The sequence below is a fragment of the Oryzias melastigma genome, linkage group LG19 (genome assembly GCF_002922805.2).
Source record: "Oryzias melastigma strain HK-1 linkage group LG19, ASM292280v2, whole genome shotgun sequence".
Classification (NCBI taxonomy): Eukaryota; Metazoa; Chordata; class Actinopteri; order Beloniformes; family Adrianichthyidae; genus Oryzias; species Oryzias melastigma.
This window is the reverse complement of record NC_050530.1, coordinates 19,797,083-19,824,191: the sequence shown is the minus strand read 5'-3', so window position 1 is coordinate 19,824,191 and position 27,109 is coordinate 19,797,083. Positions and strand designations below refer to the sequence as shown.

The 27,109-nt window shown below is 40.0% G+C and overlaps 1 protein-coding gene across 2 annotated transcripts in view; it reads left to right on the top strand.

Moving 5' to 3' along the window:
* The window catches only part of LOC112154520 (caskin-2), an 80,822-nt gene extending 55,068 nt beyond the window's left edge, over positions 1-25,754 (top strand). Inside the window, exons 8-21 of one of the 2 annotated variants that reach the window (XM_036217079.1) lie at positions 5,055-5,163; positions 5,270-5,378; positions 5,442-5,536; positions 6,009-6,126; positions 10,908-11,030; positions 14,139-14,266; positions 14,452-14,533; positions 17,040-17,113; positions 17,199-17,309; positions 19,353-19,454; positions 19,531-19,669; positions 21,677-23,689; positions 24,206-24,422; positions 24,899-25,754. In XM_036217079.1, the coding sequence (XP_036072972.1) occupies positions 5,055-5,163; positions 5,270-5,378; positions 5,442-5,536; positions 6,009-6,126; positions 10,908-11,030; positions 14,139-14,266; positions 14,452-14,533; positions 17,040-17,113; positions 17,199-17,309; positions 19,353-19,454; positions 19,531-19,669; positions 21,677-23,689; positions 24,206-24,422; positions 24,899-24,992 (3,514 nt within the window). In that variant the 3' untranslated portion in view covers positions 24,993-25,754. The remainder of the gene's footprint in view (positions 1-5,054; positions 5,164-5,269; positions 5,379-5,441; positions 5,537-6,008; positions 6,127-10,907; positions 11,031-14,138; positions 14,267-14,451; positions 14,534-17,039; positions 17,114-17,198; positions 17,310-19,352; positions 19,455-19,530; positions 19,670-21,676; positions 23,690-24,205; positions 24,423-24,898) is intronic. The other variant, XM_024285526.2, reaches the window with a different exon arrangement.
* Positions 25,755-27,109: the final 1,355 nt, after the last annotated feature.

Genomic DNA, 27,109 nt, shown 5'->3' with positions numbered 1-27,109 from the left:
GCCGGTTTTAGCTAGCAGCTCGGTGGTTGGAGACCCGCCCGTGATCTAGTGAGAGCAGCCGGTGAGTTGGAGGGCGGGACGCCCGCGAGCGCGGTATGGAAAGGCACGAATGAGAAAGTCCGCAATTAATGCGTCAAAAAAATTGTCGGCGGCAAGGACGTGTCAGATTAACGCGTTTTTAACGTGACAAATCTGACAGCCCTAGTATTTAGAAAATTTTGTTTTTTGAAATAAATAAGATAAATCTTCCTTTAACAGTCAAAAACCAGGAGTTTTTACTCAGAATATGGATTGTAACAGTTGTTCCCACAGACCACAATAGTAATGCAGAATTTTCAGCAACTGCCTGTTTAATGTCATAAGGATGCTGCTAATAAAGTTGTTCAAATGATGATATATTTAGAAAATACCAGTTTTTGTAAATGTTTTTTGTATTTATTGTCACACCTTAAAGGGTAACCAAACCCCAAATTAACTTTTTTTGGCTGTTGATCTCTATAAATGGGGCTTTAAAAGTGCTGTCTCTTGGTCATTTTGACAAATGGAAATAAAATTGATTAATTCTTCAAAATATAGTCAAAAACAGTCTGTGTGCTGCCCCCTACGGGTTGAATTGAGGTATTACAGTTGAATTTTGTGATTGGTCGAACCGTGTAAGTTTCAGAAGTCTGACATCATGATCTGCAGCTCCAGTAATGATGACAGTCCAGCCCCCAAGCCTCTGACCGGATTTTCACATTTCAGCAGTGGGTGGAGTCAGCCTCCAACTTCCTGGTTCTGACTACCCGCAAGTCTGTTGAGACTGAAGTTGGCGTCTGACTTTTTTAGCATCTACTTTGACAGTTATGGGTTAAGAGAATATCTAGATCGCATTTTTATTGGTTTCTACATGAAATCTAGTGTATAAATAAAGTTTAAAACAGTTGCAGATGTTTTACAGAGAATGGAGATAAACTTTACCCTGAGAAGTTAAGGGAAACTGGAAGCAGAAAAAAAAAGATGCCAACCTCGGCCTCCTACAAGGCGCTCCATGAAAATATTTCTTCACATTAAACCAGTCTGTGGCCTAAAAAGGGTTGGGGACCACTGTCCTATAGTATCAGTAAACAGACACATAATGTAGGAATTGCACAATAAAGTGACTTTGAGCTCTCAGAATGATTGTAATGACAAATAATCCTTCTGCTCTTTTCCTCAAACAGAACTTCAGAGCTCGATTTGAAGGAGTTAGGCTCTAAATTTTGACCTTTGACCTTATCATTCATTAGTCCTTCAGGGATTTCTAAGGCAGTGTGATTTACAAATACCTCAGAATGAGATCTCAGATCTCATTGTCTGATTGTTGTGATGCATGAGCCCCAGACTCCGGTTTAAATTAAACAGTCATAGAGTGTAAGCCATAATTTAATGAACAATAGAATAATTGAAAATCTTGATTACTGCCGTATATTTAAGAGCTTTTTGAGCTGTCATGGACTTAAAGTGTACACAATCACCAAGAACAATTATTCCTGCCTCAGTTACTTTCATCATCCACACCCCTGATACTTAATCCACTGATTTTGCACGTCTTTCTTTGTGGTCAGCATGTCTGTGTAAATAAACAGGTTTCGTGCTAAGAAGTAGCCCCACCCTGTCTCTGAGCCGTGCAGCTAATGGCTGTCATGCTCTCTGATTTACGAGTTTTATCTCCACCCACCTCCTCTGGGGCTGGAAAACTTTATGGCAGAATTGTACAAAGCTCAAAACAAAAACAGAAATAGCAACGCTGCTCCGGTGTCCGGGTTTCTACAGCAGAGCAGCAGCACAGCGTGTGGTTTTTGTGTGGATCTGCTCAGGGTAGAAGCAGCAAACGCTGTTGACATTCAGCAGATGAGAGCTTGTGCCAGAAAAGATAAAGAAGATTTGATTTTAGGGCGCCTACAGTTTTTGTCAACATGTTCTATACACAATGCATGCAAACCATATATGCAGAGCAGTATAAAAACAGCCCTGCAGAACAGGAATGGAGTCTAAGCTTAAGCTCTGACAGCATGAAGACATTGAGCCGTCTGAAGATTTCATACCGGCGCAATTAAAACCATCACTGCTGAGTGAAGGCAGAGGTTTCAGGTTGCAATCTCAGCGCTCCAGGCTCCGTTTTCTATCCTGCTGGATGGTTTGAACTGTCTGCAGTTGGGTTTGTAACACTATTTGTACTTTGACACCTACAGCTTGTCTGCATTTTCTAAGTCCCTCAAGTCAGTTGGCTCACAAAAAAGCAGAAACATGTGCTGAGATTGAATAAGTTAGATGGATTCATTTGATGTTAATTTGATTAAAAAAATAAATAGCACTTCAAGACCCACACAGATGAAAATGGTGTTTTTAACATGTTCTTGTAGCATTTTTCTCATGATGGAGGTGTCAGGAAGTGCTGGTGGAGGACTCATATGCAGTAGACCAGGTTTGGTGACAGGAACTTCATTTTATACATTAACCAAAACATGACAAAAACCCATGGAGAAGCAAAAATGGTAACTGAACAGAACAGATGACCTGACAAGGAAGAACTGAAAACCAGATAGACTGAGGGCAATTACCTGAAATTAAGACATCTGTGAATAATGATTAGGCTGGAACTGATGTGAATGACAGGGCAACTCAAAGCATGACCAAAAAACAAAGCAAACGAAGCCGCAGAACACTTACAGTACCCCTCCTCAAAAGGGCAGATACCAGATGCCCAAAATCAAAACACTTGGCTGGAGGGGGACATGGAGAAACAAACAAAAAAAAGTCCAGAAATCATTCACGGTGTATGAAAAAACATAGGTTTAAAACTGTTTCAGACTATTAGTATAATTGTTGTGAATTCGGAGCAGACAAAAACATTTTGTTTAAAAATGTTATATTTGTGATGAAGAAAATATGTTGGGCGGGCCACAATCTCCCTGCTCTGCTGCATTCTGATACATCCACTTGCATCCAAATAGATCCATGAATGTCTTTGTTTTCCTCGTCTGAGCTTTAATCTGGATCTAAATTGGACGACTGTATAACTCCAGTATTGCTCCCCATTTTTGTTGCAGCGTTTATTTTAAGTTATGGTTGTGTCAGGATGTAAGCTAGTGGGAGAGCGTGTAAACAGATTGATAAGTGGAGTGGGAAGTGGACGTACTTAGTCCCTCCCACAACTCAGAGGTGAATTTGTAGTTGCTGCTCTGCACAAACTATGTCCTAGAGAACATTTTGTTTAAAACATTTTGCTTAATAATGACATAATTATAAATAAAAGACCAATAGGAAGCTTTGAAATAAGTCAAAATATGATCAGAGCTGAACTTTAAACATGACACAATTTAAAAGAAACAAAATGTCTCAGTAGACTGGAACTGAAAATACCATAAATTTAAACAATCTTCTTAAATACTGTGAGGGAACTAACTGATCAAAAGAGAAACATCTGTTGCACAGACTGTAAATCTGGTAGAATTTTTAGTAAATAAGACGGAAAACAAAACCTAAATTTAAGAAAACTATACATAAATATTAGGGGTGTGTATTTTTCCCTCTTACACGATTCAATCTGCATCTCGATACATGATCCACAAATTGACACATAAAAGATTCAACTAATTTTTTGGCGATACAACACAGCCCGATTCTTTATGAAAAACACTAAAATCTAGATATTTCTTATTCAAATGTCATTTAAAGCTATAAAAAATAGTGCACGGTATTTGACAGAGATGTGTTCATATTGACTTGGAAGAAGCAAGCTTATGATTGGACGTCTTTTTGTTTGCATCGCATGTAGATAAAAAGACAAAAACAGGAGAAAAATCAGAAAGAGACAATGCAGTTTGACAGAAATCAATTATTTACTTCTTGATTGATTTTATACTTTTTAATCAACATAATCTTGTTCATATCTGTGGTTTTCAAAGGATACTGCAGTTCCTTGATCAATTTTCTATCTATTTTTTACATTCTTAACTGATACTGCTGTCACTTCCTGATCGATTTTTCAGTACGTATCTAATATCTTTTACATCCGTAACAAATATCAAACAAAATCTGATCCAACTAAACATGACTTTTAAAAAAATAGCAGCAAAAAGACCGTATCCTGACTGTCCCACTCCTAAAAAAACAGCAGTGTCAGAACTGAAAGGAAGTGTGTGTACATATATTGTGTGGGAGGAGTCAAGGTGAGTGGTATCCCAGAGACCCCAGAACAGTCAGACAGAAAAATAATTAGAAAACTGCCTCAAAATTCCCAGATGTGGAGAATCTTATGGAAACAGGCATACCAGACGACAACGATTGCATTAAAAAAAGAAAAATAAATCATTCAGCATCGAGGAGGGAAAGGAGAGCTGGAAAACAGGCAGGATGGTCGATCTTGAGAATCAGGATTGCCCAGCCCTGATTTAAATTACAAAAGGAGAATTTTTAAATATTATTTCATAGCTGCCAACATTTCCTGACATAAAACAGAACAACTTATGTCATCGCTGAAGCAGCGCCTCTGAGTTTACACAGCTGTATCTATCAGCTGATCAGCTGTGGACTTCTGCTTGAAGAATGGGGAGCCTCTCCTCGTCTACAGGAAGTCATGTTGACACACCTCCATCCTTAAATTGATAAAAGAGGAAGGAGAGTAAAGCAGATGAACTTAAATAAATCAAAACGAGAGAGGTTGGGCTTTCTGACCAGAGAAAAACAGATTCTGGAAGGAGATTCACCTGTTGCAGGTGTTTACACTGGAACAGGCGGTGATAAGAAATAGAAGTTTGTTAATTTGTGATTGTGTTTTTGTTTTGGAACATCCCATAAATCATCTCCTCCTGTGAACCAAGGATTACCTCCTCCTTCTCCTGCGTGGATGCTGCTTCCATCCACATTCCAGCATCGGGAATGTTTATGCATTTGTTGTCATGTGTGGGTGGGTGAATGGGTGGTGCACGACTTAATGAGAAGCTGCAGATGTCTGCAGTGGTTAAATAGATGGATCTGTTTATGAGCCTTGCCTGCGGTCTTCAGTGAGTGTTTCTGATTTCGTTTTGTAGGTTGCTGCTCAAAGCCGGCATCGACATCAACAGAGCCACCAAAGCAGGGACTTCTCTGCACGAGGCCGCCCTCTACGGCAAGACGGAAGTAGTGCGGCTGCTGCTTGATGTAATGACTTTTAGGAAGCATGAGATGAACAATGAAACAAAAAGTATTTTTAATTAAATGGGGACACTGAGAGAACGTTTTGTCCTTTTTTGGTTTGTGGACTCAGGCGGGCATCAACGTGAACGTGCGCAACACATACAACCAGACAGCTCTGGATATTGTCAACCAGTTCACCACCTCCACAGCCAGCAGGGAGATCAAGCAGCTGCTGAGAGGTGAGTAGATGTTTTGGAGGAGAAGCAGAGTGTGATCCGTGCTGATGTTCTCCGTCTTTGCAGAAGCCTCGAGTTCCCTACAAGTCAGAGCAGTGAAGGACTACTGGAACCTCCATGACCCCACTGCTCTCAACCTGCGCGCTGGAGACCTTGTTATGGTACTGTTAGATCCCAACATGGGGATGACTCAGACTCCTGCGAGAGCGGGCCTGTTGTTAGGATTTGTGCAGGATGTTTTGGGGTAATTTGTTGTTCCCTGAACACCAGAGAAACAGGCAGAAACTTGCTTCTGACACACACAGAGTAAGCACAAGTTAAGCTTGTGTTCATGTTCCTTCTGCCGTGTATTCTGATATCTTTACCTGTATAATTATCATGTTCTAAATCCCGGTTTGAACTTTTTACATCAAGGTTTTCTTTACATTTCTCAAGAAGACGGATCACATTTTACTGTTAAAAATCCCATTAAATTCATTCCAAGAAAAGCTGAAAGCAACCCTGTTGGGATTTCAGATTATATTTTTGCCTTAAATAACCCCCCAAATCCTTAAATAGATGAATTTTTTGTCGTTTTTGTGTTTGATGGAACAGTGAAGTGAATGCATCTCATCTTTTCTTTTTGGAAATCAGGTTCTGGAGCAGCACTCAGACGGTCGATGGAAAGGCCACGTCCATGACACCCAGAGGGGGACGGACCGGGTGGGCTTCTTCCCTCCCTCAGTGGTGGAGGTTCTTAGCAGAAGAGCAGGTAAACACGTCACCATGAGCACATTTACAAAAACGCTGCTCAGAAGACGCCCAGTCATGTTGTTTAAGGCTGTCCAGTCATAGTCATGACTCTGCTTTTCAAGTCATACTTTGATATGAGGCAAACCGGAGATAAGAGAATCTGGCCACAGAGAAAAAATGTAGCGCTCAAAAATTAAAAGCCGGAAGTCCCTGCCCTGCCGGAGCCGGCCGCAAAAAAAACATCAAAGTTTTTTTGCATCCGGGACCCCCTTGACCGGATCCCCTGTTTTAAGCTTTCGACCTTTTTTCCCTTTGACATACTGTAACTGTTTACATGATAAGCTGATTCACAGAGAAAAAAACGCAATTTCACCGGCTTTTTCTACGGAAATAAACAGGTATAGTTATACAAGTTTGAACACTTGTTAATATTGTTGAAAGAAATAAAACGATAAACGTTCTCTGTCCCATTTGAAACTTCTTGCGCACTAAACTGCTTGACAGTTACAGTTTATTCGCATTTAAAAGCTTCAAACCTGATAGTTCTGAAAAATTCTTAAAAATCATTTTTGGAAGGGTTTCCCAAAGTTGCGAAATTTCCCCTTCCGGCTAGAGATTGTTTCTGGCCACTGGAGGCCTCAACAGGGATGGAATAAATGTTGCGGTTCTCCCCTAAACCACTTGAGGCAGAAGGGAGCAGTTTCCAGTTTACATTCTTTTAACCTTTTAAACCGTTTACGCCAGAGGTCCCCAATTTGGTGGTAATATGCAGCTTTTGAACAAAAACTGGCCAGAGGTAAAATTTTCCTTCATTTTCATTGTCTGAAATGTTTAACTTTCTCAAGTGTTAACCCAGAAGTAAAAATGTGAGCACAAAACACACCATCAGTAAGATAAGCAGAACTCTAACAACTTTATATCAGCAGTATTACTCCAAGAAAACAGAGAAGCTGACGTCAGCCATAAGAAACAAATCTGCAGACCTAAAAAAAAAAGTTTCGATCACAGCTCTATGTCACTGTGCAGGCCGCTTTAAAACGTTTTCTTTCATCTTCTCGAAAAAAAAACAAGTGGTAAGAGGTGAACTTTCTCTCTGAGCTGAAGCTTTATTTAACCTATCATGACTATCGGCATTTATGTCACTTTTCTTTGCCACTGCGGTCGAGCCTCTGCGACTCTTGCCATGTTACCGTGACAACACGCCAGACCATTCATCAAATAGTTCATTTTTGGGAAAAAGTGATCTAAACCAAAAATGAAACAACGCACCGCCGATGCAAAGGACTGCTGCTCTGTGAGGTGTGATTCATTTGGGTTAATAATTGATAAGTTGTTAATCGCGTACGATAACAAATTAATGTGCACAGCCCTAATTGATATTATTAAAGTTGTGTTACATTCCGGTATAGTATTATACTTCACACCGTCCACCCCCTGCTGGGCTGCGATGGAATTCTTAAAGGCTAACTTATCTGCTGCCTCAAAAGGGTTAGGGACCACTGGTTTATGCAATTAATGTAGTTCTAGCTGATTTTAAGATAAAAAAAATAGTTTTTCGTTTATATGCAACACTTTAAAGCAGTGAAGTCTGTATTTAACTAACATGAATCAGCGGATTCTGACACATAGAGACGCGGCTTTGCACCGTTATGCAACACTTTATGTTATAAATGTGCTGCAAAGCCGCTATGAAAAACTGCTTTTCTCTGCATCAGATTAACATTGATCTGAATAATAACAACATGTCAAAGAGCGTTTGTTATTTAGGCGTCGCCGGTGACATCTCCGGTGTTGAAGGGTTCTTATGTTTGACAACAATGAGGGGTATTTTTTTTTAAATTATTGATTGCCTTAGAGCTCAAACTTATGCATGTTAATGGACGTATCTTTTTGATTCAAACTCGTGTGTTTGGAACATTGTTAAGAAGGATGAACAATTTCTGGTCATTCTTTCCCATTTCAGGCTCCTTATGCAGAACCCATAAAGTGACATGAGATTATTATTAGGTTTAAATGTCCTTGCATTTTTTATTGCAGCTGTAATATACATTCAGACAGCAGGAAGTGCTGTAAAAATCCCACGAGGGGAAAGATTTAGATGCATAAACTTGAGTCTTCTTAAGGCTCCCAACAAGCCACATTACACAGACACACAAACACAGTTACAGACAGAGATAAGCATTAATAGGATTACCATGGGCAGATTGTGAAGTGTCAGCTCAGCTCTGAAACCCTCACAGCTGCTGCCGGGACTTCATGTGTGTCTGTGTGTCCGTTCAGGCTCCGTGATGACATGAGAGAGAGTTTGACTCCGAGTCTGACAGGCTATGAAGCAAACTCAGCTCTGCATAATCTGCTCTACTGTATGTGTGTGAGCTGTGTGTCAGTGTCAGCAACTGTGGACCGGTGGCACAAAAGAACAGTAAGCCCTCTCAGCGTCACTTGTGATCTTAAAGTCCCATTCAGCAGCAGCTTCTTCTATAACTGCAGAACAGATTTACATTTTTTTTTCATATTTGGGTCGTGTTTAATACATTCTGTAAGAAAATAGAGTGAAAAAGTACTAAAAGAGTTGACAAAATAGGCTTAAATTTATAAATGAAAGTGAAATGTTACCTTTGTTTTTATCAAAGACACAACAAAATAAAAAGACAGTATTACTCCACAGTGTTTAGCAAATACATCTTTAAAAACTTGCTGATTAAAATTCATTTTCTTAACATGTTAAAGTGAGAAAACTTATAAATGAGTTGAAATTATTTAAAATAGTTCCCAAAAGGGAGTATTCTAACTTCTTGATTTTATGTGCAGGCTTGCAATTAATAACATGAAAATTGTGGATATCTCTCTGCATGACCTCATTTGTAAATTGTGGAGTTTTCTAGATTCTACTTGAGGTCATGTGATTGAACACTAAGGCTGAACTGGGTCAAGATCTGAGACACACTATCAAACCCGCAAGAGACAAACATCCCTGTTTGGAATTTCAGTCCAAATCTCAGTTCAGCTGATCAAACTCCTAAAACTCTAATAAAGAATATTTTGGACAAAATCTCTCACAGATTGACTGTATATGAGAACTGGACTGAGTGACCTCTATGGCGTTCCAAAGAGGAAGTACTGCTGGTTCCAAAAAAGCCAAAGCTATTACTCATTCTATTTGGATAAACCCTTCTGATCAGGCAAGGCGGGAATCGAACCTGCAATCTTTCAGTCAAGAGTCAACCACCCTACCGCTGCACCACGGTTGCCATAAGCAAGTCTTTCAGCCACACTTTGAGTGACATCGACTTAAGAAGAGAAATACTCAGAAAGGCAAACACGAAATTATTTGATTATTTATTTAACATTTGAAATCAAGAATGGGAGGATAAAGCCTCTTGAGATGAAACATCTCGTTTTCGAGAGGGTCCTCCTTTTCAAAAAATAACAGATACAACCAAGAATGGCAGAGAATAAATATCAGCAGTGGAAACTTAACCAAACTAATTAGATGATAAAAACAAGACAAAAAACAAAATAATAAATATAATAATAATGATAATAAATAATAATAATAACAACAACAACAACACTCACACATTCAACATTCATACAAAACACACTGGCTCACATAATACACCTCTCCTCCTCATCTCAATTCAGTACAAGAGATTAAACAAAAAAAAACAAAAAAAAAAGTAATAGCTTCCTATTGGCAAAAAAAGAGAGAAATGCATATACAACACACAATTAAAAAAAGGCGATGTAAAATAAGAAAACTAAAAACAATGGCACGTGTGTTCAAAATGAACCAAAAGAGCTCTTCTAAAAGCTGGGAAAGATCTTATAGAGCGTAGTGATGGAGAGAGGTTGTTCCAGTCATTTGGTGCCTTAAAACAAAATGCAAATTTACCAGATTGTTTGTGAATTCTTGGAACACAGAAAAAAACCTGGTTATTGTGGCGTAGATTATGTTGTGAAGTGTAGGGTACCAAGTACTGTTTCAAATAGAAAGGAAAGTCAAAATAAATACATTTGAAAACAAACTGTAACCAGTGATATTGCCGTCTGCCCGATGGTGATAACCAACCCAAACCATTATATAATGTACAATGATGAGTTGTATAAGGACAACGAAGAATAAAGCGACAGAGACTGTTGTAAATTATATCTAAAGAGTGTAGACAGGAGGAGGTGGCATTAAAAAATATGAAATCACCATAGTCCAACATTGGGAGTAGCAGTTGTGAAATGAGTCTTTTCCTGACTTGAAAATTAAAACAGTTAACTGATTATTTGATTTTCATTGGAGGAGGACTTTAACATTGAAATTCAACAGCCCTAACCCGTGGGTCACTTTTGGTGTGAATGCAGCATTACAAAGACAGCTGGAGCTTGAAGTTTATCATTGTCTGGGGGTGACGTCACATTCACTCAGTCCAGTTCTCATTAACAGTCACTGCTCTCACACTGATCATGCAGGAAACTGTTGCTTATACAAGAAATGACTAATATCTGCAGATGTTGCTACTAAAGATGAAGCCTCAAGCTCTGGAATCTTGGAGATACTTGTCATCACCCACATGCTTTTTTTTGCCTTTTTTTTGCTTTGTGATGTCACACTAATGTTTGTCCTCCTATGTTGTACTTTTCTAACACAAGTCCGCTTTTATCCAATTATACAACAACCACAACATTCAACTGTAACAAATGTTCTCATTCCTCATTTACATGCAGTCCTCTGCATCCATGCATGTGCTTGATCTTTTTTCTTTGCATGTCCCCCCCCCCAACTTACCCAAACCCGCTTGACACCAGGGGGCGCTCTCTATCGCCAAGCTTCACTGCCTTTCCAGAGGCATCACTTTCCTGCCAGAGCTCCTCCCTCTGGCCCCGCCCCTCAGATTGAGGACTTGCACATCCTTGGTTATGACCCCACAGGTAGACACACCCACACATGCACACAGCAACATTTCACTTTTTTGAGCTTAAATAAAAATAAAAAAATTAAAAGAATTAACATACATAAGAAGGATAAAACTTCAAAGACGACAGTGTTCATTTGCCGACATAAGGAAAAGAACTATAAAGATGTGCAATAAAAAGAGAGAAAACAACATGAAAAATTTAGGAAAAACACAACAAAAATTGGAGAAAAAAAAGCACAAAACCTTTTAAAAATTAATGAAAAATACCACAAAGAGAAGTTATTAGCATAAAAAGCTGTGAACTGATAAAAACAAGGGAGAGAAAAATGACAAAAAAGAGCAAAATTACTAAAAAGAGGTTATTAAAATCTAAAAAAGCACCACAAATAGAGACATTAAAATGTATTGAGACAGTTAGGAGTTAGAAAAGACAGAGTCGTCTCGCACTAAAGCATCACAAATTGGCCTGAACTTAAAGTTTTGGTCTTGCAACTATCTTTTAATTTTCTTTTTTCTTTATCGTAAACTAAAGCTCATCTCTTGTAAAGTGTGACAAACATCTGCTTTTAATTTTCTTGTAGTAAATTTGTGGCCCACAGTAAATTAGCGTTGCTGCACCACCAGTTGTTTGCAGAGTGCAGCACCACCCTGTTAGTGTTGTAACAACCTTGTGTGAGTTTAGAAAAACAGACCAAAACAAAATTACAGTTAAACATATTTTTCTAAAAATTGAAGTAAAAAAATTTATTTTAAATTAAAGTAAAAAAAATCTGGTTACTAACTGGTGCCGACCAGATAGTAACTAAAAAAAAAAATTCTAAAAACTAAAGAGAATTTTTGTTTTTAAATTATTGTAAAAACATGTATTTTTTGTTACTAACTGGTGCGCACCAGATAGTAACTGGTGTGTACCAAATAGTAAGTAGTGTGCACAGTTTGTAACTGAAAAAATATCTATAAACTGAAGTGAAAAAATGTAAATTTTTTTCTTACTTGAAGGGAAAAAAAAATTATGGTCACTAATGGTGCCTACCAGTTAGCAACTAAAAAAAGTTTTTTTTTTTTTTTTTTTTTTTTTAAATAAAGTTTTTCTAAAAATGGAAGCAAAAACTGGAGTGCGCCAGATACTATCGGACAAGTACCAGATAGTAACCAGATTTTTCTTTAACTTCCATATTTAGAAAAAATAATAATTCAGTTTAATTTTCTTTATATTAGTCCTCCATCATCAGAAAAATGCCACAAGAACATAATAAAAACACAATTTTTATTTGGTTGGGTCTTTCAAATGATCACAAAGAGTCAGAAAAAAACACAAAAAGAGGAACACAACTCACTAAAGTATTAATAGTGATTGCAAAACACATGAAAACATTTGCACAAATATAATAACGTCTAAAATGATGCACATTGATAACAGATATAATTCAATTGTTTTTTTTTTTGCATGTGTTTGTTGGCTGTATTTCCCTACAAACAACACCCTGAAGCCCCCCCTTGGTCACCCCCGATCACTGACAGCGTGGTAGCACTGCCCAGTTGTGCGGTCCAGCCAGGATGTCTAAAGTGTGTGTGTTTGTTAGGTGTTCCACCTGGCAGTCAGCTCTCAGCCCCCACTAGCCCCCCTCAGGACATTTGGGTCCTCAGGAGCTCTCCCACTGGTAAGAGTGTGTGGCCCCAGCACCTTAACCCCCCCACCCTGAGTGAACCCTGCAGTTCTGCTGCTGCAGACCTTTTAAGGGAAGCTTTTTTCCCCCTCCAACTTCATCCTCCTCTTTCCCAAAGCCGTGACCTTCCCTCCACCCTGAATATCCCTCCGTCACCCCGCCCTCACTAATCCAGCAGACATAACCATTGTTTTCTTGCAGCAGGACGTGAAGGCGAGTGAGCAGCTTGACTGCTGTGACTTCTCTGGCCGTCCACAGCCTCAATTCTCCGCACACAACAGCAAAACCGTCATCCGTGAAAAACTGCTTCATTAATCATTTCTGCAAACCGACATGAAAACTAACCCAGAGCCGGCTTCTGTAGCTCAGCATTGAAGCTCACTGATGGTTCTGGTAACAAAACAAAAGTTTTAGTTTGGAGTTGTTCTGGACCAAAGCGATCTTTTATTTTGATGAATAAGGCAGAAGACAGCTGCAATGCTGGGCAGATCTGATATACCGCTGGATCAAAGTTCTTCCAAAGGCCTTCTCTAAATTATTTTTTGCAAACACAAAAAGGAAAATTTATGAGGGAAAAAAAAAATAGAATTCCTGAAAAAAGTCAAATAAAAAGCAGAGCAGTGCTATTAGGAGAGAAACTCTTATTTTTTGGACTGCCTGGAAGCTGAAGTCACATAAGAAAGATTACATCATGGAGATGTGAGGTCTGTGATGTTGCTCTATCAACAGATTTATTTTTTATGCAACTTTTTGACTTTTTGTGGTGCCTTAACAGATGAATTTATCCTTTGGGATATGAATAAAATTCAATTTAAATATATGTTACCCAAAGCAATCTGTGAATTTCGCCTGAAATTTTTTTTGTATTTTCATTCAAAAACATCTTAATTAGTTTGTTGACAAAATTTATTCTTCTTGTTTTTACGAAATTACTCCTAAAACTTTCATTCTATGCTGTAAAAACATTTCATTAAACAGTTTTTGAAGTTTTTAAAGCAAAATTAATCCCTTTTTTCCAGACAGAATTTTCTGCTTTAGCATGTTTATATGTCCAGTGTGTGAATACAACATGAAAAAATGATCAAATACAGGTAGTGTCACATAGGTGAGGTTGTGATTATTACAATGATGCCAAATAAGCAAGCAGATTGTCTTTAAAATTGAAAATATAGAAGTAAATTCAAAACTGAGTTTGAGGCTCTTGGTTCCAGAGGGTTAAGAGGTCCGGTCAGATGGGTTTTGAATCAGCACCTTAGGAGGAACCGATCCTTACATCTAAAACTTACTCCACAACATAATAAAAGCCAATATATTTTCTTTTGATCGGGCAGTTTGTGAGCTTTCATGCTAAGCTGAAACAAAATGATTCTACAGACACTCTAACCTGATTATTTTTCACTTAAAACTCTCTCTAACATAGATAAATGTTTTTCCTTTTCCCCGCCTCTCACCAGGCGACAGAAACAGTGTCGGCAGCACCGGCAGTGTGGGCAGCAGCCGCAGCGCTGGCAGTGGACAGAGCTCAGAGAGCGGCCACAAGCAAAACGGGACCCACAATCGCCCACACGTCGACTCTGGCAAGGTTTGGGAGCAATTAGAATAACTTTATTACAGGAGAAATGATGAAAAACTGTTTTATCATGATGTTGTGTAGTGAATGTAGCATTCAGTAAAAGCGTTACTGTCACTCAGATTGCTGCAGATCCAAGTGTCACTGCGTGTTCTGAGGGAAAACAGGAAAACTGATGGTTTTTGTTTTGTATGCAGTTGTCGCCCTCTGCTGGAGAAAAAGGAGAGCGCATCCACATCACTGTGGCAGATCAGAGCAAACATGCAGACGGATCCACAGGTGAGTCACAGAACTTCTCTGTCCCCCCTGTACTGTTCATGATATGTTTTTTAACCTATGATTTTTTTTTTATATAAACACAAGTCCCCTCTGGGAAGCACTTTCCTCTTTACTAATCATATTGGTAGTTTTTCATTAAATAAAAAATAAATAAAAAACCTTTATTGGAGCAAAAATCTAATGTTCCTTCCTTGTTTAAGTTTTCATTGACCCAGCAGAATGCATAAATTCATTATGGTGCTTTTTTTGTTATGTTCCCAAAAAAAAAAAAAGATCGTCAACCAGAGAGTTTTAAATTGTGTTTTTTAAGATGCTTTATTGAAATTAGTTTTACTTGCATGTATTTTAGTACATAGACAAAGTGTGAATCCGAATTCTACCTCTACCCCATGGCCTTCTCCTTACCCCTCTAATTGTCGGGGCATTTAGAGGGGTAGGGTGTCAAAAAAAGTGATTGCAGAAAAAATTAAAAAGTAACCATTTAAATATGTTATTTGATTAGACTATGTAGCTCCAGTTTGAAGGTATATCGGAGGATGACGGTTTGTTGTTAGCTTCGGCTAGCGCGGAGAAAGATAGTGAGCAAAGTGTCCCCTCTAACGAGACAATAATGGAGTTCTGTGATCCACAGTATATAGACTGTATAATATTTTACTCCACTCAATTATCCTCTTGTTAGTAGACTGTCTGTACACTATATTGTTAGCCGAAGCTAACAACAAACCAGCATCCTCCAATTTACCTTCAACCCTGGGGCTACGTGATCTAATCAAATAACACATTTAATGGTGACATTGAACATGAACATCTTCACTTACTTTTCTGATCTTTCCCATTCGTACTGCTCTTCTTTTCCTTCTCACGCCAGTTTTTTTTTTTTTATTCAAAGCACAGATGACACACAGTGAGAAACAACGAACAATAAACTGTCGATCAATTAATCAAGATAAACGCCAGGGGGATACACACCCAAAAACAAAAAATATGTTAAAGTATAAAGCTGAGCAAGATGATATGTTTTAATTTGACATGTTTTTTGTTTGTTTGTACTGGGGAAAATAGATTGTATGTAAAAAGTAATTTTGACCAATAAATCGGAAAAATTGGGAACTTTATTGATAAGTGTAGTTTTGTGAATATAATACTTGGTTAACAAGACTTTTCTCACAGCAGTGCATAAAGCAAGGCAGACCACTTCTGATTTTTTATTGTTGCACAGTTTTGTTTGCCGTTCCTTTTTTTGTGCTGCGATGGCTGTTCTCGGCCAGCGTATAAATGTGTTCATTGCTGCTGTGTTACAAAAATGTGAGTCAAACGATAGAGATTGTTGATTTTGCTTCTGCCTTAGTGTGTTTTGGTTGCCGAGTCTGACAGGAAATGAGAGAAGGGATAGCGGCTTACCTCACTTTAGCACTGAAACCTAAAACAACCTTTTGGTAAAACGCTCACAAAATGCGGCGTCTGTCTTGACCTGCTCTGGTTGCATGTTAGGAGTGTAAATGAAACAAGGAGAGGACTGACCTGGGGCTGATGACGAAGGAGGGAGAGGAGGGATGAAGGGGTGGAGGCAGGAGGAAGACTATCAGTTTGAGAAAAAGAGGAGGAGAGTTGAAAGAGCAGATTCGTCTGCATGGAGGTCAGGCAGAGGATGACATGGCAGGAGCTGTGCAGTTTTTGTTCCTTCAGGAAGGTAAGAAGCTCGCTCGGATCTCTCTCAAAATTAACTCATGTAAAGCTCAATTACTCAGAAAAAATATATATTTGCTGTCTTATTATGGTGTTTAAAGACAGAAAAAACCCTCAAACTTTGTTCCTTCTTTCAAAGATCAAGTGATAAGATTCTGGCTAAAGCCTCAAGTCAAATACCTGTCCTCCAGGGGCTGTTTTTACTCCCCCGTCCTCATTTATAAAGAGGAGGGGGCAAAAAAAGGTCAAACACGTTTGTTTTCAGACAAAAATACATTTTTGTTTAAATGTTTTGACAGATTTTTGTAGAAACTTAAGAGAAGTTCCTGAAAGAAAGCTTACATTTCCCACCACTGCTACATGTAAATAGATAACAAAAAGGAGTTTTATCTAATAAATGATAGATTCTTCATCTAAAATTAGGAGTTTTTCACATCTATGCTAATAATACTGGACTTTAACTAACTAAAATACGCCCACATCTTTTCTCCTTCTCAAGTTTGCATGTTTTTGCTGAACTAAACAACAAAAACCTGACATTTGGGCCTTCAGGGGGAAAATAAAAGAGTCAAAGGTGGGAGTGTTGGGAGGGGGGGGGCGCATTCCTCTGAGATCTGTGTCAATATGTGAGAGATGAGTCAGGAGTTGAGTCGGATCAGGGAGAGGAGTCTCCACCACCTGCAGGAGCTGCAGGGATTAGATGGATGCAGACGCTCAAGCGAATGTTGCTTAAGCGTTTTGTGTTCCAGTCAGGAGACTCCTGAGTTTCACAAGCGGAGGCGTCCATCCTGAAGGACTGACGATGATGTGTGTTTTTCAGGTGGTTCCCACCGCCCGGTCAACAGCTCTGCTCATAAAGGCTTTATCCGACCGGAGCAGCTGTTTGAGGGCAAGGTGAGCTCAGAGGGATGAGAGGTTATGCAAGTTTGACTGTGTGTTGTTGTTTCAACATTTTGTCCTTTTCCTGTTGTTTCATTAGGACTCTGAGGCCATCTACCAGTGGTTGGCTGAGTTCCAGCTGGAGCAGTACACCTCCAACTTCCTCAAAGCCGGGTACGATGTACCCACCATCAGCAGGATGACCCCTGAGGTGGGTGGGGAGCTAAAAGCTATTCAGAGACAACAGTTTCTCCAAAGAAATGCCAGAAAAAGTAGAAACATTCTGTCATAAAAGTCAATTTACAGTCTCAAAAGCAGGAAAACTAGTTGAGTGTAAAACACAACTTCTGATGGTGAATCTACAACATTTCTGAGCCTTACGTCAAACTTCAGACTTAGTTAAAAAAAGATAAACGTTCTTCTGTACTGGTACCAGTCCGAGAGATTTGGTACCAGGTTGCAAGTAAAAAACAAAACAAAACAAACAACGACCTACATTTTTTTATGTTTTCTTAATAATTTGATTCTGAAAGAAGTTTTATTTTGAAAAACTTCTGGATTCTCTACTTCCTACTCTGTCTTGATGCATGTCAAGACTCAGAATCAGTCAGACTTTATTGACTTTACATTTTTTTTACTAACAGTAATACCGGGTTCACACGATAAGTGCCACGAAGCGGCACAAAACAGAAGCCTCTTCCAACTAGCCTGTGGTGTAGTTCACGCCAGACGCGAAGCGCCACAGTCCTCCGAGGCCGGCTCATGCGGTGCAGCGATCGTTTCGGTGTCTGATGTATTTTTTGCGCCAGCTGCGAGGGATCCGTGTCAATTCTGACAGGAAATTGCACCAAGACACACGAGAAAGTCTGGTCAATTTTCAAAATATTACCCATTTTTCACAATAAAATACAACTATTGACAAATGAGATCATATTTCTGTATCTAAACAGATTGTAGAGATGAAAAACAGAAAACACACAACGCACAAATACACACAGACACACAGTGGGGTTTGGTGGTGTGGTTTTGGATATCTTAAAAAACAATGAACAAGAGAGAGGCAGAGAGCAGATGGCGACAAGTCAAGATGAACGATGTTAAATTACCGTATTTTCCGCACTGTAAGGCACACCGGATTATAAACTACAGTTGTGGCTGGGGTTGCGTTATGCATCCTTAGATGGAGCTGCGCTAAAGGGAATGCCAACAAAACAGTCAGATAAGTCAGTGAAACTTTATTAATAGAATACAAACCAGCGTTCTGATACATCTGTTCACTTCCAAAATGAATAAACAGCTGTTTTATTATTTTTCCTAAGGTAATTTCAGTGACGTAGTAGTTTCATAACAGTTTTTCTTTTTTTAACAACAGCAAGGTAAAACAGGCAGTGCAACTTTTTTATCACGCAGTGGAGGGGAACCTTTCCTTGATTCATTAAACTCGTAAAAGAAACAGTCTGATACATTACGGTAAATCAAATGTTAGTGCAATCACAATATATTAACTCTCGAAATAGTGCAAAAAAATAACAATATAACAATGACAATATTTCAGCATATCCCAGCATATTTCTAAGGGAGAAAATGGAGTGAGCTGCTGCTTCCCGTGGTTGCGAGACCTGTGTTGATCCATATACCGTATAAGGCGCACCGGATTATAAGGCGCACTGTCGGCTTTTGAGAAAATGTAAAGCGCCTCATAGTGTGGAAAATACGGTAATTGTACAACCTATAAATAATCAAAGCTGTCGACCGTCGTGAAAAAAATGCGTCTGGTGTGAACTGGAGGTAAAGCGGATGTAGAAAATATGGTAAGCCATTAATGTGTGTGTGCAGATTCACAAATGACTATTTGAACACAAAGTTGTAGATGTGTGTGATAGGATCTACTGAGAAATCACGTTTTGAGTTTGTGCAAAAGGGATTTCAAATTGTCAGGGATGCAAATACAATCCTCTGAATACACACAAAGTTGTGCACCTCATACAGTTTCAAATGAGCCTTTTGCCTAAAACCTGACACAAAGTTGTGTTTCCGGTGGTTTTCTCTAATGACATCACTATACTTGTAGTTTCATTTGTAATGAAGCATTGTGGATCTCCACAGACACATGAACAAAACTTAGAAGAGGTTTTTATTCCTATATGAATGTTTTTCAGTCCTAAAATAAAACAGTTGTTTAGCTGAGCTACATATTGAGAAAAATAAGTTGTATCTCTTGATGTTTTTTTTTTTTTTTGGACTTGTTGCTCAGGATCTCACAGCCATCGGTGTGACCAAACCAGGCCACAGGAAGAAGATCTCCATGGAGATCAGCAAGCTGAGCATTCCTGAGTGGCTCCCAGATTACATTCCTGTAAAAAGTCCTTCATCACATTCTGGTGCTTCAAAGTCGAAGGGAGCTGAAAGCCTCTGTCCGTTTTTTGTTTCAGTCGGACTTGGGGGAGTGGCTTAGCGTGATTGGACTACCTCAGTACCAAAAAAGATTGTGTGAAAACGGCTACGACTCCATCGCTATAGTCAAGGACATCACCTGGGAGGACCTGCAGGAGATAGGAATCACTAAACTGGGTAAGAAAATGGACCAGGATTCTGTGAAGGGAAACAATGTCACACCACCAAAAGAAAATACCTTTAAAGTCTTGATTATATTGTGGAAAAAATTCAGAGCAGAATATATGACAGTGACTGTTAGAACGCTGTCCTTTGATGAAACAAGATGAACAGAAAGAAACAAAAAGAAGTTATACAGTAAAACACGGTGGTGGAAGTATAATGTTAAGGGTTTGTTTAAGGTTTAGCAAAACTTTCTCATGTGCATAAACTCATGTTAAGCCACACTATTAATGCTGGGCGATATTGAAAAAGTTATATATCATGATATGTTTATTTTATATCACAATAACCAAATATATCACAATAAATGACAATTAAGTATATTTTCAGTTATTCTCTGGAAAAAAATGACAAAAATGTCAATACTTACTTTTCTCTGACTTTATTTTTTCAATAAACATGTTACTGAATAGTTACAAGTGAGATTTTTTTAAAATGCACAATAGTTTCAAGTTTCTTAGTAGACATTTGCACAAAAATTCAGCAATAAAAATATACAAATAAAAACAATAGAAGAAAAATGGCACAACTGACACTTTTCTATTGCATACACAATATGTGTCATATCGCCCAGCACTAATCTCAATATATCTGTTGCTATTCTGACATGTATTCTGTCATCTGTCCTATAACTAAAACAAATATCTGTTTTAAAATCAGTGTCAGCCCAGTTTCCAATCAAACTTGAAAAACCAGGTGATAGAAGTTAGATAGAAGTTAACTGAAAAGGCTTGAAGGCCCAGGTATCCATGTAAAAATAATTTATTTGTAAATCCTTTCATATTACTGTTTTATAAATATTGCATGTTTTAAAAATCACAGATCACCACTTTTACTTTCTTTAACAGAAATTATCATTTTTTTAAATGAATCTTAACTTAAACAACACTGCCACCATGTGGTAATAGTTATTACAGAACATAATCATTACTCTAAAAACTCAAACTCTCTTTACGTATCCATTCACATGAAATAATGTTTAAGTGTTCCCTCGTTTATCACGGGTAGCTACGTTCTAGAAATAACCTGCGATATGTGAAATATGAGAAGAAGAATTTTAGATGTTTTAAGGTTGTAAACACCCCACTAAACTTTTCTCAGATAAACATGAACTTTTTGTTTAAACTCTAAGATTTACAGAAAAATAAGTCCAGAATTATAGAATGAAAACAAAAGATCTGATGAAGAGAAAAGATTGATGTAAATGTGGCGAGCTGAATGCTAAATTTACAAGGTGAACAACCAATCAGGAAGCAGAACACTGTTATTATGCTGAACATTGTGAAAAAAACAAATGCAAAATTCCACCAAAGACTCACATTGATATAGCGAGGGACCGCTGTATGGCGTCTATAGAAACAACAGAGATTCATAGCGAGGCAGTAAAAATGAGGTGTGTGCATTTATTTAGTTATTTGCACTTATTTTGCATTAATCTTCTACATCTGTGACCCCAAAAGAGATGGAAAGTGGATGTTTAAAAGTTCTATATCTCCAAAATAATTTTTAGTCGTTTCCACAGTTTTTAGCAGCTCAGATCTCCAATCTAAAACCTTTTATATAGAATAGAATTCAGAATTCAATTGAATTCAGAATTATTTGTGTTTCTCTTTGGGCTCAACCTCCCAGAAGAGAAAGCAACAATTCTTATAAAGATGAAAGTCATTCCCAGGGCTGAGGAAGATTCAGAGTAGTTACATTTGTACATTTACAGCAATTGTAAATAATATTTTTGTGCTTTCTTTTGAAATTGTGGCAGCAGAAAAATGTGGGATTGCATTTTATGTCCTTTTGAAATTATCTGGGATCATTTCTTTTGAATATTCCTGAATTGAAGTGCACCGTAAAAATAATTTTATCTACGTTGTAATACCTGATTTCACCACTAGGGGCGATGTCTTACATTCAGGTGTATTAGAAAAAGGTTTCACATTTTAAAGCTGAATTTGTTTTGTGTTTCAGGCCATCAGAAGAAGCTGATGTTAGCGGTGAAGCGGCTGAGCGATCTGCAGCGTTCCCGTAACATCACCGACATCGCTGCAGGCAGAGGCGGCCGGCGAAAACCCCCCGCCCCTCTGGAGCTGGTGGCCATTGAACACAACCCGGCAAACCCCCACAATCCTCACCTGCACGCGGATGCTCCAGTTAACAACTGCTGCTCCTCCCCCCGCACACCCAGAACCCTCCTGTCCTTCCAGGACAGCGAGCTGAGCGCCGAGCTGCAGAGCGCCATGGTGGGCAGGATGGGGGGTGTGGCCTCGGAGGCGTTTGGCATCAGGGGAGTGCCCCCCTCTGCGATTCTGGCGGCCATGTCTGTGAGTCAGGAGAGCATTAGCAAGCGCTCGCGGGGCTCTGGGAATTCTGGAAACTCCGGACATTGTCAAGATCATTCGGGGGGTTTATCCCGGCGGTGTGAGGAGGGGGGCAGGTGTGAGGGAGAAGAGGCCAGGCGGGGTAAAGGAAGTCCAGGAGGGAGGCATCGGCTTCTGCCCACTGAAATGCTCGAGCACCAAAGTTGGTCGGCAGTCCCGAACAAACTGCCTTTCTCCTCGGCGACACCTCCACTCACCCCGAGCAAGATGCCCCGCTTTGCCTACCCGGCTGTTCCCGCCAAAACCAAGCAGCTCCAGTCCCCAAACCGCCTGTATCAACCGCAGAGCCAGGCCCCCGCCTCCCCATCGTCTCCATCCCCTCAGCGCTCTCCTGCAAAGAAGAGCCCAGCCCTCCAGCAGCTTCAGACAGGAGGAGACGACCAGAAAACGTTTTTCACGCCCCCGCCGGGAGCAGGTTCTGCACCCCCGGCTCAGCCCCCAACAGACCTGGACTCCCAGAAGAAGCGCACCCAGAGCCTGACCCGCTACGCGCTGTCCGATGGAGAGCCCGACGAAGACGAGGACCGCGCTCTCTCCTCTGCCTCCCCCAGCGCCATGCCGTCCTACGCCACCCTGTCCCGCAGGACGCCACGCGCCCCCGCAGCCCAGCGCCACATCAACCGCAGCCACTCCTTTGCTGTGCGCTCTCGACACAAAGGTCCGCCGCCACCCCCGCCCAAAAGGATGAGCTCGGTCAGCAGCAGCCCCTCACGTCAACCGAGAAACCCCAACGGGGGGGAGGTGGAGATGGAGAGTGCGGGGAGCGTGAGGAGCATTGCTGCCAAGCTAGAGGGCGGCAGCGGCAGCAGCCCCTCCAGGAGGATCGATATTCCACCCCCCCACATGCCTGGTTCCCCTGTTTTCAGCCCAGTTTCATCTCACGGATTTACCCCCAATGGCGTCCTGCACCTCCAGCCCCCCCCTGCTTTGAGTTTGAGGAGAATGGATGGAGACGCCGACAGACAGGAAGTGACGTCTGAGGAGAAACAGGTCAGGAGAAACCAGAAGACGTCCAGGACTCCTTCTGCTGCGTCCGGAGAGCATCTACCGTTCGCCGAGGAGGGCAACCTCACCATCAAGCAGCGCCCCAGAATGGTGTCCACCCCCCAGGCAGACCCCAACACCAGGAGCCCGTCAGAGCAGGCGCCAGACAGCCTGGAGCTTCCGGAGTTCAACCTGAAGGAGTCCGACACGGTCAAGAGGCGGCACAAACCCAAAGATGCCTCCACGCCCCCCGAGACCTGCAGCAGGGACGACAGCCGCCCCCACATGCACAACGGCGAGGATCACGGGCCGGAAAAAGTTTTCCAGAGGTTCGGTTCTATAGGGAAAGGTCCAAAGCCTCCTGTGTCCTCAAAGCCCTCCAACGCAGGACCAACCAGCCCCCAAAGTTCTGCCCCCTATGGGCGAGCGGGGCAGCAGATGACCATTCCAAAACTCACCAGTGCACAGATTCACGCGGTGTCTTCACATCATGGGGGGAGTATTCACCTCCCCAGCCCTAAACCCGTCAGGCACCCGCCAGTGGTCATGCCCAAACCGGAGAGCCCACAGAAGGCGTCGAGGCCGCCTCAGCCCGGGACGCCGACGACGCCACGAACAGGTAAAATAGAAAATACCAAGCATGGAGGTGGAGGGATTATAGTCAAACGATTATTTTAATAGTTGACTAATCACCAATTATTTTTTACGATCAGTCAACGTATCGGATCATGTGCAAACTAGATGTAAAACACAAATCTTAACCATAATTAGCTTTAAGCTAACTAAAAACTGGATATGCCCTGCGACAGACTGGCGACCTGTCCAGGGTGTACCCCGCCTTCGCCCAACAGTAGCCGGGATAGGCTCCGGCACCCCCGCGACCCCGAAAGGGAAGAAGCGGTTAAGAAAATGGATGGATGGATGGATAAAAACTGGATATATAGCATTACCTGTGATATTGGTGTGAATGCTTAATATAAAGTAACGACTAACCGACTATTAAATTAGTCGTCGACTATTTTAATAGTCGGTTAGTCGTCGATTTCTCGACTAATCCTAGCCCTACTCGTCATACTATTTAAACAGAGGGATTTCATTCCTGAACGAGCTGACACAGCACCTCTTTTGTTCTCAGGACCAAAGCTCAGCCCAGTTCAGACCCTGTCTTTTGCAGCTCCGCCCACGCTGCCGCCAGCGCCGTCCGCTCAGGCTGGGAAAGAAGCAGCAGCTCTGAACGGAGTGGCGGGTCTGGAGGTTCTGGCTCAGAGGAGGCTGGAGCAGACCAGCACCTCACTGGAGGCTGCTCTCAAAGTGGTGGAGAACAAGCTGGCCCAGGGGGGGTGTTCAGATGGGTACGGAGTTCACGCGTCCATCTGTGAGGTCACAATCACGCCATCTTTTTAAGTTTTCAAACGCCTTAAGACTGATGGTTAACTCTAACACCTTTAGCATACTGTAACTTGTCAACCATTAAAACACGATAGTTCCAGTAGATTCTGAAGGAGAAAAGTTGAGGCCGTGACCTTTAGCAAGTTTGACACTCCTGGTGTGAACGGTCAAAGAGTTACTGCTGTTCTCTAGCAGCTAGAGCTTTAGCTCCAGTGTTCACATTCTTTGTAATACTTTGCAGTAGTGAAGTGTTTTATGTGTACATTGGGCCATGCTTGCACACGTCACTCCATCTGTAAAGATACTGATGCTCAGGACTCGTTCATATGCAGGTGCAGCAAATCCACAGAGATCAGGAATCTTCATGACTCTCTGCTCTCTTTGTCCTTTGAGGTTCTGGTTTGACTCTGGTTTAACTCCAGTTTTCTTTTCCTTTCAGCCCCAGCTCAGTCAAGGCTGCCGGGAACATTCTGGACGACATCGGGAGCATGTTTGATGACCTGGCCGACCAGCTGGACGCCATGCTGGAGTGACAGAAGTCTGGTTCTTATGAACTCTTCCAGAACTTCAGACGTTGGACGAAGTCCTGCTGCGCTAAAGGGAACATTTCTGTTACATGTGTGTGTTTGTGTAGAGCTATGAACACAATCTATTGACTGACAGGTATATTTATACTTTTTATCTTTGTTTTTTTAACAGAGCTGAGTGAGGAAGTGTACAGAAGCATGTTTGTGTTCATCTATTTTTGTTATTAGCAGCATAAATGAATTTGTATGTATTAGAGTCTGATTCCACATCACCACCTCCTGGTATAGATATACCTGTAGTGTCTGTTAGAACATTTTTAAACTACTGAACTCACTGTAGACTATTTATTTTTACCTAAAACAAATTTTTAAAGAAAAATATTTTATGAAACCCAAAGAATTTTTTCACTGTTTTCCGTCTAAAATTTAAGATTTTAATCTAAACAAATTATTGACATAAAACCAAATCTCAGGTGACTTAAAGGGAAAGAAGAGTGAAGATACTGAGATCTACTTCATCTGTGTGTCCTTCTGTCAGCTTTGCTTTTGTTCTTTTGCTCCTGTTGCACTTTTGATCTCCAAACGTCGCCTCTCTCATGGAAACCACACAAAAAGATCCTCTAAGAACGGAGACTTTTCAGATGTGTTTAAGGAAAACACGAGTTTGCACTGTAGCTTTGTGTCCTGATTTCATGTTTGTCATGTTTAATTTATGTTACGACTTGTATGTCTTTCCAAAGCATCATTAAAAGTAACATTTGTACTGCAGTCCAGGATTCATTATTTACACAATGCTGAAAAATTTATTTTTTGGATCATTTTACATGTTAGTTTCCAATTTTACTCCGAAATATTTACACTTTCAAATATTAGGTACACGGCACAATTATTAGGAAAGCTGGATTCTTGAGAATTAAATGTATCCAGCCTGGCGGCGGCTTGAGACATCCGGTTAGTTTCCTACTAACAATGAGAGCCACCAAGTCGCACTTCACCGCTTAGAAAAATACACTTTATTTATAACTTTGCAATCATTAAGCTTTTTTTTACAACTTTAAATATTAACAATAAATTTTAACAATATCCTATCTTTCTATCTTTAACTTGTTTTTCTCAAACTATCACATACAAGTTCCTTTCAAAATAAAATGCACCTTTTGTTAAAAGAATTCCTCTTTTACTTGAATCAAAAATGTAGAAGTCAAACGTGAAATTTTCTAATATTATGACTCTGATACGCCCTTAACCTTTTTTTTATTTACGTATGGAATATAAAAATAGATGAAGAATCCAGTCTACATTGAAAATATGGTCACAAATAACCTAAATTAGTTAATTAAAACAAATGAACAAAAACAACGCATCATTAAAAAAAAAATCTTTTTTGTTAACCTAAAAGCCACAACGAAGGAATAAAGAGTCCACTTTTTTATCCATGATTGCAGGGGGCGTGGCCTAAAAAGGTCAACATCCTGTATCAAGGTGGGCATATTTATTTGAGAGATTCTTCTCCTCAGTTCATGAAATTTTATGAGGATAAATTCCGAAAAGTAAAAAAAAGAAAACTTTTTATTTGATTTTTAAAAACTGACTGGGCAGAACAACACAACCAAAACAACTGCTTTAATTTACACTAAATTGAGCTGCTTTACTCCTACAGAATATACTGGAATTATGTTGATGGTGCGTACAATTGAAAAGTTACACTAAATCAAAGAATATAAACAGTTAATAGTAAAATACAGACAGTTTTTCAACACTAACACTGTCTTGTCACTGATTACCTCCTTTTTACTCTGTCTTTTCAAAATAAAAGCATGACTTTTACTTACTTTTCTTTTTTTCCTTTATTTTTTCAGGTTAAAACCTTTTTTTTCTTAAGTAAATTATAGTATCAATCAATTTTTTCACCTGAAAATAATTCCACATCAAGCAAATTTATCAGCTGTGTCGTCAACATCCCCAATGTTGTTAATTAAATCTGTAAATAATATATATATATATATATATATATATTTATTTTTTATGACTAAGTACCATTAAATATTTCTTCTACCACAGCATGTTCTTAAAGAAACAGATGAGACAACCAAGATATTTGGCTCGTAAAATGTTGTGAACAC